At 33.9% G+C, this 13,451-nt stretch overlaps 2 protein-coding genes across 4 annotated transcripts in view; one reads left to right on the top strand and one right to left on the bottom strand.

The window, feature by feature from the left end:
* LOC119644634 (transforming growth factor beta-1-induced transcript 1 protein) overlaps positions 1-6,305 on the top strand; it is a 16,956-nt gene extending 10,651 nt beyond the window's left edge. For both annotated transcript variants that reach the window (XM_038044267.1, XM_038044268.1), the window contains exons 4-5: positions 5,765-5,998; positions 6,080-6,305. In XM_038044267.1, coding sequence (XP_037900195.1) covers positions 5,765-5,998; positions 6,080-6,157 — 312 coding nt within the window. In that variant the 3' untranslated portion in view covers positions 6,158-6,305. The remainder of the gene's footprint in view (positions 1-5,764; positions 5,999-6,079) is intronic.
* A 1,931-nt stretch (positions 6,306-8,236) lies between these two features.
* LOC119644629 lies at positions 8,237-12,831 on the bottom strand. Of its 2 annotated transcripts, none has more exons than XM_038044258.1 (7): positions 12,552-12,831; positions 10,247-11,164; positions 10,074-10,181; positions 9,517-9,995; positions 9,183-9,303; positions 8,658-9,119; positions 8,237-8,598 (listed from the first exon to the last, which is right to left on the bottom strand). In XM_038044258.1, exons 1-7 carry the CDS (start codon positions 12,639-12,641, stop codon positions 8,254-8,256), a joined length of 2,523 nt encoding a protein of 840 aa, XP_037900186.1. In that variant the 5' UTR covers positions 12,642-12,831; the 3' UTR covers positions 8,237-8,253. The 2 variants fall into 2 exon arrangements, with proteins under 2 accessions (XP_037900186.1, XP_037900187.1); XM_038044259.1 differs by having other exon boundaries at positions 10,074-10,178.
* Between the last annotated feature and the right edge of the window lie 620 nt (positions 12,832-13,451).

The following is a 13,451-nucleotide window of genomic DNA, read 5'->3' as shown; positions in this document are numbered from 1 at the left end:
TTCTTGTCTTTCTTAAGAGCATCTTCCCCTTGGCTTGGTTTCTCTAGTTACAAATGACGTAACTGGAATCTTCAACTGCCCGTTTCTCTCACAACGCACAGACGGAAAAAGTTGAATAGTTGAAAGTTCGTTATGCAAAATTATGCATTATGAGTAATCTTCACAGTGGCAAATGCATTTCGAGGAATATTAGAATTTGAGAAATTTGGAAGAAACGACTTGCAAAGCTAAATCATCAAATTCATTGGTTGGGGGCTTATGATAAGATTGGCTGCGACGTAACAGAAGATAGACAGATAGGCGGACAAAGTAAGCTAAAAAGCATATATTTGCATATGTGACAGGTCGTATGGTAAACAGGACAGCAGGACAAGGCACACAGCAAGACAGAAGGCAAAAGCAATATATTCGAAAGTATGATAAAAAGTATGAGGAAAAGTTGGAGTAGAAGAGACGCACACAGGCATTATTGCTAGATTTTAATTGATTCATTGCATCTGTCATATTATGCATATTGCTTTAGAAAAAGTGCGGTAGTAGCTGGATTTTGCCAACGAATTAACAAAACCAACCGTCACAAAACATTTCTTTTAACGATAATCGATATTATTTTTTACAAGTGTTTTCAGAAATGCGCAACTGTTGGCTGTGCTTGACTTTGTCAAATTTCCTTTGTTCGCTTTTTCGATTTGTATTACTTTGCAATTATTGTTGAGAGTGTATTTCGTCGAAGAGGAGCAATGTTCGCAGCTAAACAATAATACATGTGCTATAAATGTACACTAATTTTGTCATGTTTTGTTTGTAGAGTTGAAAGAATACGCATCAGGTTGATCAGCATGTAAACATTAGCCAAACATCTTTTACTCGTTGTCTCCTCTCCTGTTGTCAATATTTTGTTGAAACTTTCAAGGCTACTACGACTTAATGAATGAAAAAATCATAATATTGCGGACGCGTGTATAATGCAGCTACGATAGTTACTCTTTAACGCATTACCTACCGCGTGCGTATATTTATGCATATTTCGTTGAACTCCATGAAACTCACGTGTGCACATAGTTGTGCATTTTATTGAACCTCACGCAACGACCGTGTAACATACATTTTTGTGTGCCGATAACTCGGCAACTTTCATTTCGTTTGATAAACCATATTGCATTTTCATGATTCGCATTTTTATCCGTTAAGGGACTATATTCATTTTGTCAAAACGCTTGCGACACCCGGAAGTAAGCTTTTAGATAGACGCCATAAAGTGTATATACTCATTATCAGTATCAAGTTCTAAATGGATTTAAGCATGTCCGTCCGTCTGTCTCTCCGTCTATGTAATGTCTATTGTAGACATTCTCCTGATCGCAGAAATGAAGCTATCAACTTTCAATATGGGAGAAACATTGGAATTTCTTGCACGCAGGTTGGTATTGAAAATGGGTCAAATCACTTGAACGATATGCCCACAGCATTACGTAAACTGCAAACACCTGTGCTTTTCAAGAGGTGTTTTCCCCGCATTGCTTATACACTACAGCAGATAAGTGTATAAAAATTTGAACGCATATACTATGGGCAATGCTGTAACAGTTGTACAAAAATGGAAAAAATTAACCACGCCTACCCTATATTATAGTGCATCGAAGTGTAATTTTTTTCAATAAACTTTTAACGCGCAAAAGCAAACTTTAAAAACCCCATAAAGTGTACACATTTTTTCCAAGTTGCAGATTGGGGATCGAGCTAATCATGTCCGTCTGCCCAACTATGTGATATGTGCAATAAAGGTTTTCCCACTCGCTTGACAATGACACAAGGAGGCCAAACAAATGAATACCTTTACTTTCCTTTTCCCTCGTTGCTGATAAACTGCCGTAGATAGACGATATAAATTTCCATAAAATTATAGAAAAAAAGATGGAAAAATATATGTATATGCATACATATTTGTATTTATTTGCATTTGTTTTTTTTTTCAATCTCCCATAGAGTAAAGTTGTTGAGTACAAAAAAAAAGGTTATCGGGTTAGAGTAATAATGCGTTTAAAACAAAGAGAAACGATTGACATGATCCTACCACGATATATGTAAATTAATTTACCGGAAGAGAACTAGTAAAGTTTCCAAATATTTAATAAAAAGAACTGAAGCCCCTGACATCACTTTCGATACGATATTCTGTCCATATATATATATATAAATTATTAAAACGCACTAGAGCTAATGTGTTGTAGTTCGTTCGTGGTGTTATCTCACTAGATTCGAATGCCATTAAATTATATTTAAATTATCATTATTTAATAATTGACAATAATTTTAATTATCATATTATTGCGTGTTTGTCTCAAAAGAGAAGAAGAAGACTACAGTATTATATTATAAGTATTCAAGAACAATCCAAAGAGCAGCAAGTAATATATGAAATTAATTTTTTTTTTTTTTTTTTCATTTTCGTTCAATACTACATATATTTTTAATATTCTTAGTTGTTGCGTTTATATAAAACCAGTCTATAAAGCAAGCAATCATATATAAACTTATTATTTATATAATTAAAAATATGGCGGTTCTTGGTTTCTTTCAGACGACCATTCATTCATTCATTCATTCATTCATTTGTTCGTTGAGGAATTTTACTTCCTAGACAGAGAAGAGAGCTACTGGTAGCTAGCTAGCTCTTGAAAGTTTTTCATCCATAACATTTTGTAATTGTACTCATTCCGTCTGTGACGCATTTACGGCTTCAATTTAACCGAGTTAAACCATGACTAATCTCATTTGCACTTTGACGAGATTTAGTTAACAATATGCATACATTTTATGAAAACTATATTCATTTGCGTGAAGAGGAACTTTAAAATACCTCGTTACCCTATAAATAGTATTTACACACATACGCGCATACAAGCATATGAATATGCTAGATATCTGATTGCGTTTTTCATACCCATCACCGAACGTTGGTGGTTGACTTGGGGCGGTGGACGGGGAGGGTGGGATGGGGGGGATAATTTACGGTCTTATTGATGAAATGCTTAGATTTAATTTAAATTTCAACTTTCACTTATCTCAACTTCAACTTTTCCCTCTTCAATGTTTATTTCGGCTTTCGGCGAACCCCCTTAACAGCGGATAGATAAGAAAGATAGTCGCCGAAAGCCTTGTTTAATAGTAAAAAATATGAAAATATTCAACTCTTGGCAGCTATCTCTTCTTTTTGTTAAAATTGAATACGATGTAAAAACCTCTAATATGAGCGAATGTATATATTGTTCTCATCTCAAATGTTCCTCAAGTTCATCGTTTTTGATTTCTATTATTATATGTTGTACAGAGGCAGAATTGTAAATAAAATTTACATTTTGTGTAGGTGTAACTTTGAGATGCACTTGCTGTGTTATGAAAGTAGATTTCTCTATAGCCCTACATTATTAAATATAGCCAGCGTGTTGGGTTTGGTTTTTTTTTTTTGGGGGTATAATGTTTTTGTCAGGATGCTTGCTTGCAACACAACATCAAGGAGGAGAGTTTTTAGGGATTTTAGGAACTTATTATTAATTCTCTTTCTCAGCTACTGTCCGTCCATATGTCGTCTATATGTAGCATACGAAGATACCAATTTAAAATTTGGCAAAAACATTGAAAAGTTCTTTCATCCGGGTTAATAAAGTAAATATGGGCGACAGAGACATATAGCATATAGAGAGTACAGACTAATATTTATTTTTTATTCGAGGTTTAAGTTTAACGTAGTGAATTCGGCCATAGCCGAAATATATTACAATTTTCTTTTTTTGCGTTTATTTTTTTTATACTATCAAAACAATGAAAAAAGAAAACAAAACAAAAAAAAAAAAAGCAAAAAAAAAAACAAAAATTTTAAGTTGGATTTATTTTTTGTTTTTTTTTTTGTTCCTATGTTTTTTCTATTGCTTTAAATCGAGTGAATCATTACTTGATAGTCTCTCAACGATATTTAAATGAAAACGATAATAATGAAATTAAAAATTTAATGAGCCTTTACGCTTATTTTCAGTGCCATTTAGAAATTATGCACATGTTTACAATAAACGTGATTATTTATTGCATTGAAAAACCGCAAAGGAAAAAAGAAAACAAAATGTTACATGCAAGAAAGAAATAGGTCAAATGGAAAACCCAATAAGTGATATCCTTCTCGTTGCGCGTTAAGGATTATAAGATGGCATATGAGAAAGACAGGGACAACTGATGAAATCCTTTCTCGCAAGCCAATGATGAAGAAGTGTTTCTATCCTACCATACTATGAAACCGGGCGACCTTATACTAATGTAGTAGACGGCAGATAGCGGATAGGGTAAATCGCATTAGATACTGCATGTTATGATTATCCCGTTACATTTTAAAACATATTTAATATGCGTTTGCAGTTTCATAAATTCAACTAAGACTAAGTAAAAAATCGAAAGGAGGGGCAGCAGAGAGAGACCAAACGAAATTAGGTCAACTTCAAATAGCAGAAGTAACAGATAGTAGTTGAAAATAGCGGAAAGTTGACGTCAGACAAAAAATTTGATAATAAGAAAGAATCGTTTGTGTCAACGTCCCTTTTGGGTCTTTCTTTGAGCTTTATCTTAAAAGATGTTTGTAGCCCTTTCCTTCGTCAGTCTTTCTTTACTCAACATTAGGATGAGGAAATCCATTATCTAAAGTCGTATTGTCGATTTACCATTGTCGATTGATATCTGTGAGAGCTTCTGTAGTGTAGAAGAGTGAGAAACAATTCTATCACGGTTACGATTTAATCTTTCCATGTCCACAACTATATTGAGTATTCTGTATAGGCACTGTTCAATCCACCCATAGGCTATAAGAGGAAATTTATCGTCATTGCAACATATCGCTTGTACTTTAGCGACTAAATTTGTGGAAAATCCATTTGAACGATGGCAGGCGTGTACTTTGATCGATTTTCAGTATTTTTGCTATCAAGCTGTCAGGAAGGTCTGTTCAAATTTGAGGGCGACAGGGAGAATGGTATTAGAAACAACAACTCACTCAACATATGTCTTATTTAGCACACAGCATAGTATTTGCAGCCCTTCGTTGGAGAACAGGAGGGAGATTGGATTTTTAATAGTGTTATTATTAAAGGTCAAGAGAGGCGGCTCAGTCGACATAAAAATTTTCTGAGTAGACAAAGCAAGAGTGTAGCTCGTCATAACAGCTTCAGGAAGGGGTTTCAAATGTGTGGAGATCGAGCCACCTACACTTTCTTAATGCTATTACGTTTCGTATGCGATCAATTTGTTTCAATTAGTTGCTTGCCTATTGCCTAATGTATTCATTCAGTAATCTATCATATGTCCATTGGATACTTTTCATTCTTGTACAGTACAGCTGTCCTCTTGCCCTTTTCTAAAAATGTTGAGAAAATCGCAAGAAACTCGTAAGATCGTTTCACAGGGAAACAGATGTACTCTCTAGGTTCTATAATTTTTTTCCCGAACATGATATTCAAGATTAGTTAGGCTTCTACGTATTGAATAAATAAATTGCTTTGTGTGGTAAAAGCAGAAAATAAATAATAGCTTAAGTAAATCAAGCATAACTCTTGAATAAATTATCTTCAGGGAATCTAAGAGAAAAATTATTATTTTGTTTTTTTTTTTTTTTTGTAAAAGTAGAATAAAAAAGTGTGAAAGCAAAAGCCATTGAAACGTTTTTCTTATACGCACGCATTTAGAAAGCAGTGAATAACTTATTGTTTATGCATATTTTTTAAAGCGTACTATTAAAGCTTTGGGTCAGACTTGGCATGAGCAGTGTTTCTGCTGTGACGGACCTTGCCGGAAACCCTTGGTGGGCTCGTCATTCTATGAACGCGAAGGCAAAGCTTACTGCAAGAATGATTTCGAACAATTATTTGCTGCCCGTTGCGCTGGTTGCACCAAACCAATTACGGAAAACGCTATAGTCGCACTTGACGCCAAATGGCATAGAGAATGTTTCAAGTGTAAAGTAAGTATTTTTTAAAATATATGCCTTTGCAGTAATGAACAAGAAGTATCATGAATTAATCTTTATTTCCTTTCTATATAGAAATGCGCAAATCCTATAACCGCCGCTACATTTACTGTGGAAGAAAACAAGCCCGTTTGCACCGAGTGTACCGCTTAGGATAATTAAAAATCTCGCTATTTTTTTTTATTTGATTAAAAGAAAACAACGAACATTTTTAGTTATTAGTAGACGACATTTTTTCTCGCCTCTCCTATATATATATATATATATATATATATATATATATATATATTTATATGTATATATATATATATAAGTAGTTTTTTTTTTTTAAATTGAATGTCAAATAGTTTGGAGAGACAAACAAACAAAACAAACAATATGCAGATCGAGGCTAGAAATGATCATCAATCCAACATGACCACAAGTATACCGGTTTTTTTCTACTCGGTAAACAACAAAAATCTACGCAAACATTTTACATTTTTTTTTTTACTTGTTTACATATATATATATATATATAAATCGAAACAATCCGCATCATTTTTTAATAGAGCACGTTCTTGTTTAATAGAAATACCCTATCAATTCAAGGCATTTTTTTTTTTTATATATATAAATAACTTCTCTTATTTTTGTTAATTATTTTTTTTTTTTTTGCTTACATCATTTTTATCTTAATATATATATATATATTTTTTTTTGAGTTTGAATTAGAATTTTTTATTGATATTATTGACATATTTTTTTTTTTTTTGGAAATTTTATTGAATACGAATATGAAGAAAAAAATTTGAAGTTTAAATAAAACAAATGTAACGTTTTTCATTTATTTGCATTTAATCGCAATGCAACGATAGATATCCTGTAAAGCGTCGTCAAAGAAACGCTGGACTCAGCATAAAGTAGATTGCATTGCAACTTTTCCGCTATATATATAATTCCTGCCTGCATTGAAAACCGCTCGTATATATTATATCCTCGAATGAAACTAAATTATAGTTAGGTAGGTATGCGATTTTAGTTTCGAATATATATATACCATCCAACAGGATGGTATATAGTGAGGAAGCGTTCAAATGCTTGTAGCCATACGGATGAAGATTTTATGATTACTTTTTAACGAAATTTCGGTCATAGCGAAATTTTTGCCTTAGTAAATTAACTGTAGGGACTTTGATGCTTTCTTAGATCTAACATTTTCGCTAAGACGTGCTGCTGAACAGCCAATCAGAATCTGATGTTTTACGCTTTCAGAAAAAACTGATGCGAGTGTAAAAGACCTGATCACTATCCTAAATTAACTATAGGGACATATATGAAATCAAGCTCTGCAATGCTCAATAATAGCGACAGTCGATATCAAGATAACATCGGCTTTCTTAGATCTAGCATTTTGGCTAAAGACGTGTTGTTGAATATCCAATAGTCTGATGTTTCGCTTTCAGATAAGAAAAAATAAAACTGGAGCAAATTTTTTATGCTTATGTAAAAAACCTGGCCGCTGAATAGTTTGCTATCGCGACTACAGACGTATGACTTTTTTTTCTTTCTTGCTTAACTTTGCAAATTTCCATAGCGCTTTCTAAAGTTTTCTTCGGGCCGTGCCGGAGCATTTCTCCATTTAGTAAAGAATTTGCACTAAAAATACTATCTATATTATGCTGCCGTTTGTCGGCAGTCATGTAAGCCTCGTAGCAGACACTGTTTTAAATGCACTTTTAAGAAAAATTAAATATTTTAAAAATTTATTCTCTTTAAATTTACATGTGTGCATCGGGACGAGGGAACAAAGGAAGCCTCTGCCCAGCCTGCTTATCCTTTTTCATGTTGTTTTATTTTCATAAAAAAGGTCAAAGTATTTTAGGTATCATTAACAAAATTTTGCAGTTTTTATTTTCGGTAAATTTTACACAAAATTTTAAACAAAAATTTCAAATGATTACAACTTTTTTTTTTTTTTTTTTTGTTTTCTACTTTTTTTGATTAAAAGGAAGGCAACGAACGTGACAACGAAGAGAAAGAATTCACAACAGAATCAACAACAATCGTCAACTCGAAGGATTCAATATTTTTAGCAACACCTCTAATCCTTCCTTAGGGAATTTCGTCTATTATTTTATAATTTGTTGTTGTTGTTGTTGTTGTTGTTATTTATTTTATATATATATAGATATATATATAAATAGACATAGAAAAGGGGTATTGATTTGTTTTTTTATGGAGGCAAAAATAGGGAAGAGAAAGTATTTTCACCAACTCACCTGATTGCCAAGAGCGGCACCCAATGAATCGAAGATTGGTGCCAATACTTGTCTAACTTGTTCTTTAGTTATATGTTGTAAAACTTCAATAACTTGCTTATCTATTTTTTCTGCTGTTGTCTTGGGTTGTCTTGAGCCGCTAGTACCTGGTGAGCACTCATCATTTCCTTTAAAGTAAGTTTGCGAAGCTATTTTCCAAAAGGATACTGAACTTTTCTTATCATCTAAGCCTTGCATTTGAGTTGAAATTGCGTCTTCAGCTGGTTTTTCTTTAATGTGTTCAATTGATTGTTCTATAGCCACGTCATTAACATCGCTCGACATTTTCTTTGGCTATAAATATTGAAATTTTGATCATAAGACAATTTAAGTTAAGAAACTTTTCATCTTACTTTGGATTTTTTTTTGGAACAGGACTTTTCTGGCGATTGTTTTGGCACAAGTTTCGGTTCGTACATATTTAAATCATTCATGAACATTTTTAAATCATATTTGGAATGAGCTTTTTCCAAAGTCAATTTTCGATAGTTTTGACGGGCGTGATTTAAACGTCCCTCATGCATGTCTTCAAGAAAACCGATAAATTTCGAGCACCGTTGCTGCAAACAATCAATCACCACATCTTGAGTGGAAAAAATGTTCTTCTCCAAGCATGCACTAGTAGTTGTATAGATCATTTCAATTAGTATCGTTAGCTTTTGCGGTACGTGATCCAATAGAAAATAGCGGAGTTGTTTCTGATATGTATTTAGTGATTGAAGTAGCAGAGTATAGATATTGGATATACGAGCGCATGCATCATTAGAGGTCAGACTCGTGAACTGCTCGCTGGGGGTAAATTTCAAATCATTGATCTGATCGAAAGTGAAATGAATCGGGCGGATATTAAAAAGATAATAATTGTATTCTTCGCTTACCATTCCTTTTAGAGGGTAAAGAAAGTTCCGTGAAAATCGAACTGAAAACTCGAAAGCATTCTTCTGACGACGCGACTTATCAAAAGCATTTTCTGGTATATTTGTTTCCAACAGGTTCAATCTAAATAAAACAAACATTTTTTTATTCTCTTAATTCAGCAAAACTGTTAGGTGGATTCAAAGGTAAAACGAATGCTTAGAATTGCTGTAAAACTCTTTCTCGTCTTATATATAAAGTATAATTGTGATCAACTCATGTCGATTTTCATTCACGCGAAAGTTTAAAGAACAAAAAAAAAATTGTTCTTTTTCAATTAAATTTTAAAATTCTAACCTCAATTTATCCAAGACTTCAATAATTTTCTCTTGAGTGCTCGTCATCTTATTGAAAATGACAACTTTTTCGGCTTTCAAGTCCTCAATGGATTTACTGACTATTAGATTTTTGGATCGACCCTTTTTGCCTTTCTTCTTAGCCGTTTCGTCAGTATCTTTATCGGCTGGATGTGCAGTTGGCGTATTAGGTTTTGATTCGCTATGAGTGTCTTTCGTTTTTGGACTGTAATCATCTGGTGTTGTGCTACAGTAGCGTGATACGGGTGTACCTGGTCGTGAGCTAGCACTATTGACCGTACGAGCCTGCGACTGTTGCTGCTGACCGCTACGTATTTTACGTTTTTTCGATTGCAACTTACTCGTAGTTACTTTTTTACTATCCGTTGTTGTGGGACTATCAGGTGGTGGTGGTGGCGGCGCGGGTAAAGCTTTTAGCTGCTCTTCGGATTTCTGCCTAACATTAATATCAACTTTTAACTGAAATTGATGCAGATGTAGTAATAATAATTTTAAAAAAAAATTTTTTTTTTAACAATTTTTATTTTCATCTCTTACCTCAGTTGCCTCGGCCGCGTCCTCATTTGTTTCTTCCGTGACTTCAGTGAATTGTATAGGTGAAGCATTGCGTATATAACTCATATCAAAACAATCTATGTCGTTCTGCTACGAAAAAAGAAAAACACTCAAGGAACATAAACTAAGAAGGGGGACTTGAATCTAATATTTACCTCGACTTCTATGAAATGTGGCTCTCCACCCTCATCATTTGAGGCCGTTAACGAATCATCCTTTAGAGGAGGACGAGGTTTGCAATATTTTGTATACATCGGTCGATTATAATACTCAAACTCTAAGTCGCTATCTTCGACAATATAATTATTGTCCGTTGAAGATTCTTCATAGGTATTCATATGCTTTGTTCCGGCCATGCGTAAATTTTCCGCTACAATTTCATTCATAAGCATTGCCGGCAAGGAATGAGCGTCGTAGTTCTGATATGGCATACTAAAGTAATCGAATTGCTCTTTGCATGGCGGAACGACAAGCTGACATTCATCTCTAATATGCATTTCGACGCGTGGTTCTTTCGGACTCGTCTCTAAAATTTCCACCCATTGTGGTTTCGGTTTCCGATATTCTTCCAAGTAGGCATGAGTTTCTACACTATCCGTGGCATAGTCTCTCTCCATCGTCGATTTGCCGCATGCATCAAAATCTTCGCTACTTGTCTGACAGCAGGCTTCTTCTCGCATAATTTTCTTATATTTTGTAAGTAAAGCATTTTTAGTTTTGGTGGTATCTTTATGTTCGCGATGGCATTCATGCATTGCATGTGGCACGGGTAAACGGCTTTCTCGGCACTTTTTAGGCGAAACTGGTGGTTTATTTTTAGCTCGGCCGATTAATTTTTCTACTTCGTTGTCACTTAAATTGCGCACTCGTTTGTAATCGGCATTCAAGAAACGTGTCATATGTGAGTCAACATCTGGTTCTGCAGGCATCAAACTATATTCTCCCCCTTCTTCGCGTGTATGACCGCAATTGTTGTAATAGTTGTTGTAATTCTTAGACTTATTTTTTAAATCTTCCTTATTGTGATTGTTGACCTTTTGTATAGCTCTCTCAAGCATTTCCGGCCTAATATACTACGGATACACAATAAGTGCGAAACACTGTTAACATTCATTTTTTTTTTTGTTTTTTTGTTTTCGAAAAGTGCAAAATATTTCTACAACACCGTACTGCTGCTGATCGAGTCGCTCATAGTGATATGCAATTTTTCTCTTTTCAACTTGCCAAAACACTTTATGGACAACTAAAGCTAAATCAAATATCATCTTTAATTTCTAACGACATTTTCATTCGTTCGACGCACGTATTTCGCTAAAAGTCTAACGAGACTTGCACCTTTTAGCAGAGTCACGATTAACACCTTTCACAGGAGGAGAAGTAAGTTCCGATTGATTGCTTATTACGAGCCAAGCTAGTTTCTCACCATGGTTTTCGTAGAAGCCCCAAACGATGATCTGTGAGGATTTGCAAATTATAGTTTGCTGCTTATATCGAGCAACATTTCTATTGGATTATGGGCTTTCAGCTTTCTACTTCCATTCTTATCACTATTCCAACAATAAATGACAGACGGTTGAACCAAACATAGATGCAACGAAAAAGCTTGATGGTAATAATTCGTTTCGTTTATGGGAATCTGATGGCAATTCGTTTATTAAAGCGATGAAAAAATCTGGTCTATAAAACATACGCTTTGGTAACGAAATAAAAATCTACAACCCGTTGACTTAATTTGACACGTTGTCATGTGTATGGAGAAGCATCTCCTTTCAGACCGAATCAGTTGAATTTTGTAACCTGATATGAGAAATGTTTTTAATGTTCTATAAGCAAAATTCTGCACAATTAAAATTTGAAGTCTATTTTTGGACCCTTTGGATTCTTTAAAGGGAAATCGAGAAAATCTGAAAACAGTTTGCTCGCACCCATTTAAGGCAGGCTGATTTGAACACGTCATTACAATCGATTTGATTGTAATTCAAAAAAAAAAAAAAAAAAAACAAAAGAAAAAAACCGCTTTCATCCCCCAAAAAAAAAATTTGACTTACGTGCGTGAACAACTGCGATATATATGAAAACCTAAAGAGAAGACGACGACATATGAATCGAAGGCAATACTTCCTTCCACTTTATACGTTGTGAGTCTGCATTTTCATAATTTAGAGGTTATGAAAGAAAAAAATCAAAAATTTTTTTAAATCTCTAAGCTACGCATTGGCTTAACAAAGAAAAAGAGAGAAAAGCAGAAAAACATTGGCGAAGGAACGAACAGGTCGACCATGCTAAGTGGATTCCAATTCCAACGCTATAAGATTTGACTCGGTGTTATTGATACAATTTTGTATCTACACATTTTGCGGGCTCGTAAAATACCATCTATTCCGTATTAACTAAAATTACAGATTTCTTTAATTTCTATAAGCAAGGGAGTGCATTTTATAGTTGAAAAGGCCGTTTTACCTTGAATTCAAAATTTTTAGCTGATGTTGTGAGGTCCGGATCATTTTGCATCGAAAATCCGTAGAATTTCCTACCGTTGAACTCACACATGATAGCTTCGCTGTATAAGCACAGTACCGGATATACTGAACGCTCGTCGAGGCAATAGCAATTATATGCGACGGTAAGGACCTTTATAATGTGTTAATCCTTCGTTAGCAATCGCTACCTTTTTTTTTTTGGTCGAATTGTTTATTGTGTTGTTTTTCACTTTTTTTTAAACCAAAAAAGAAAAAAATACGCTTAAATTGTTTAAAATGTAAAACACGAATTAGCGAAAGATTTTTTTTTTTTTTAACGAAAAAATTATATAATAAAATATACAAAAATTTTTAAATTATTAAAAATTTATTCTCAAATATATTTTCACTGTGTGTGACATTATTCTCTCGGGTCAATTATTATACAAATTTTTTTTATTTTTTTTTTTTTTTTTTATATAGAACAAGTATATTAACGGCTGTTTTTATGTGCAGTTGAACACGCACATATCGCAATTGAGAATGTGTATGCATGTAAGTCGCTATTATAAGGGTTATTGTGTCGAGTGATTGGTGTCAGCTGGTCTTTGTTTTCAATTTCTCGATGGCATTTGTTCAGGTGGTTTCCTTTTCTTTTCTTTTTTTTTCGCCATAGGGACAATTTGCTGTACTTTGAATTTAATGATATGGATATGGTTACCTCCAATCAGTGTTGCGCTGTATGCGCATTTCATTAATTGCAACACAGCGTAGTATTTTCTGTGTAACTAATTCATATAACTGACTTTGTGATAGGGAAAGCATTTCATGGATTTTGTCGCATAATTTCATCACTGGCGTTAACGTTGACGATAAGAAATTGAAAAATAAATTTTTTACC

Source organism: Glossina fuscipes, unplaced genomic scaffold (assembly GCF_014805625.2).
Source record: "Glossina fuscipes isolate IAEA_lab_2018 unplaced genomic scaffold, Yale_Gfus_2 0, whole genome shotgun sequence".
Taxonomy (NCBI): Eukaryota; Metazoa; Arthropoda; class Insecta; order Diptera; family Glossinidae; genus Glossina; species Glossina fuscipes.
The sequence above is the reverse complement of the archived record's forward strand: the minus strand, read 5'-3'. Positions and strand labels throughout refer to the sequence as shown.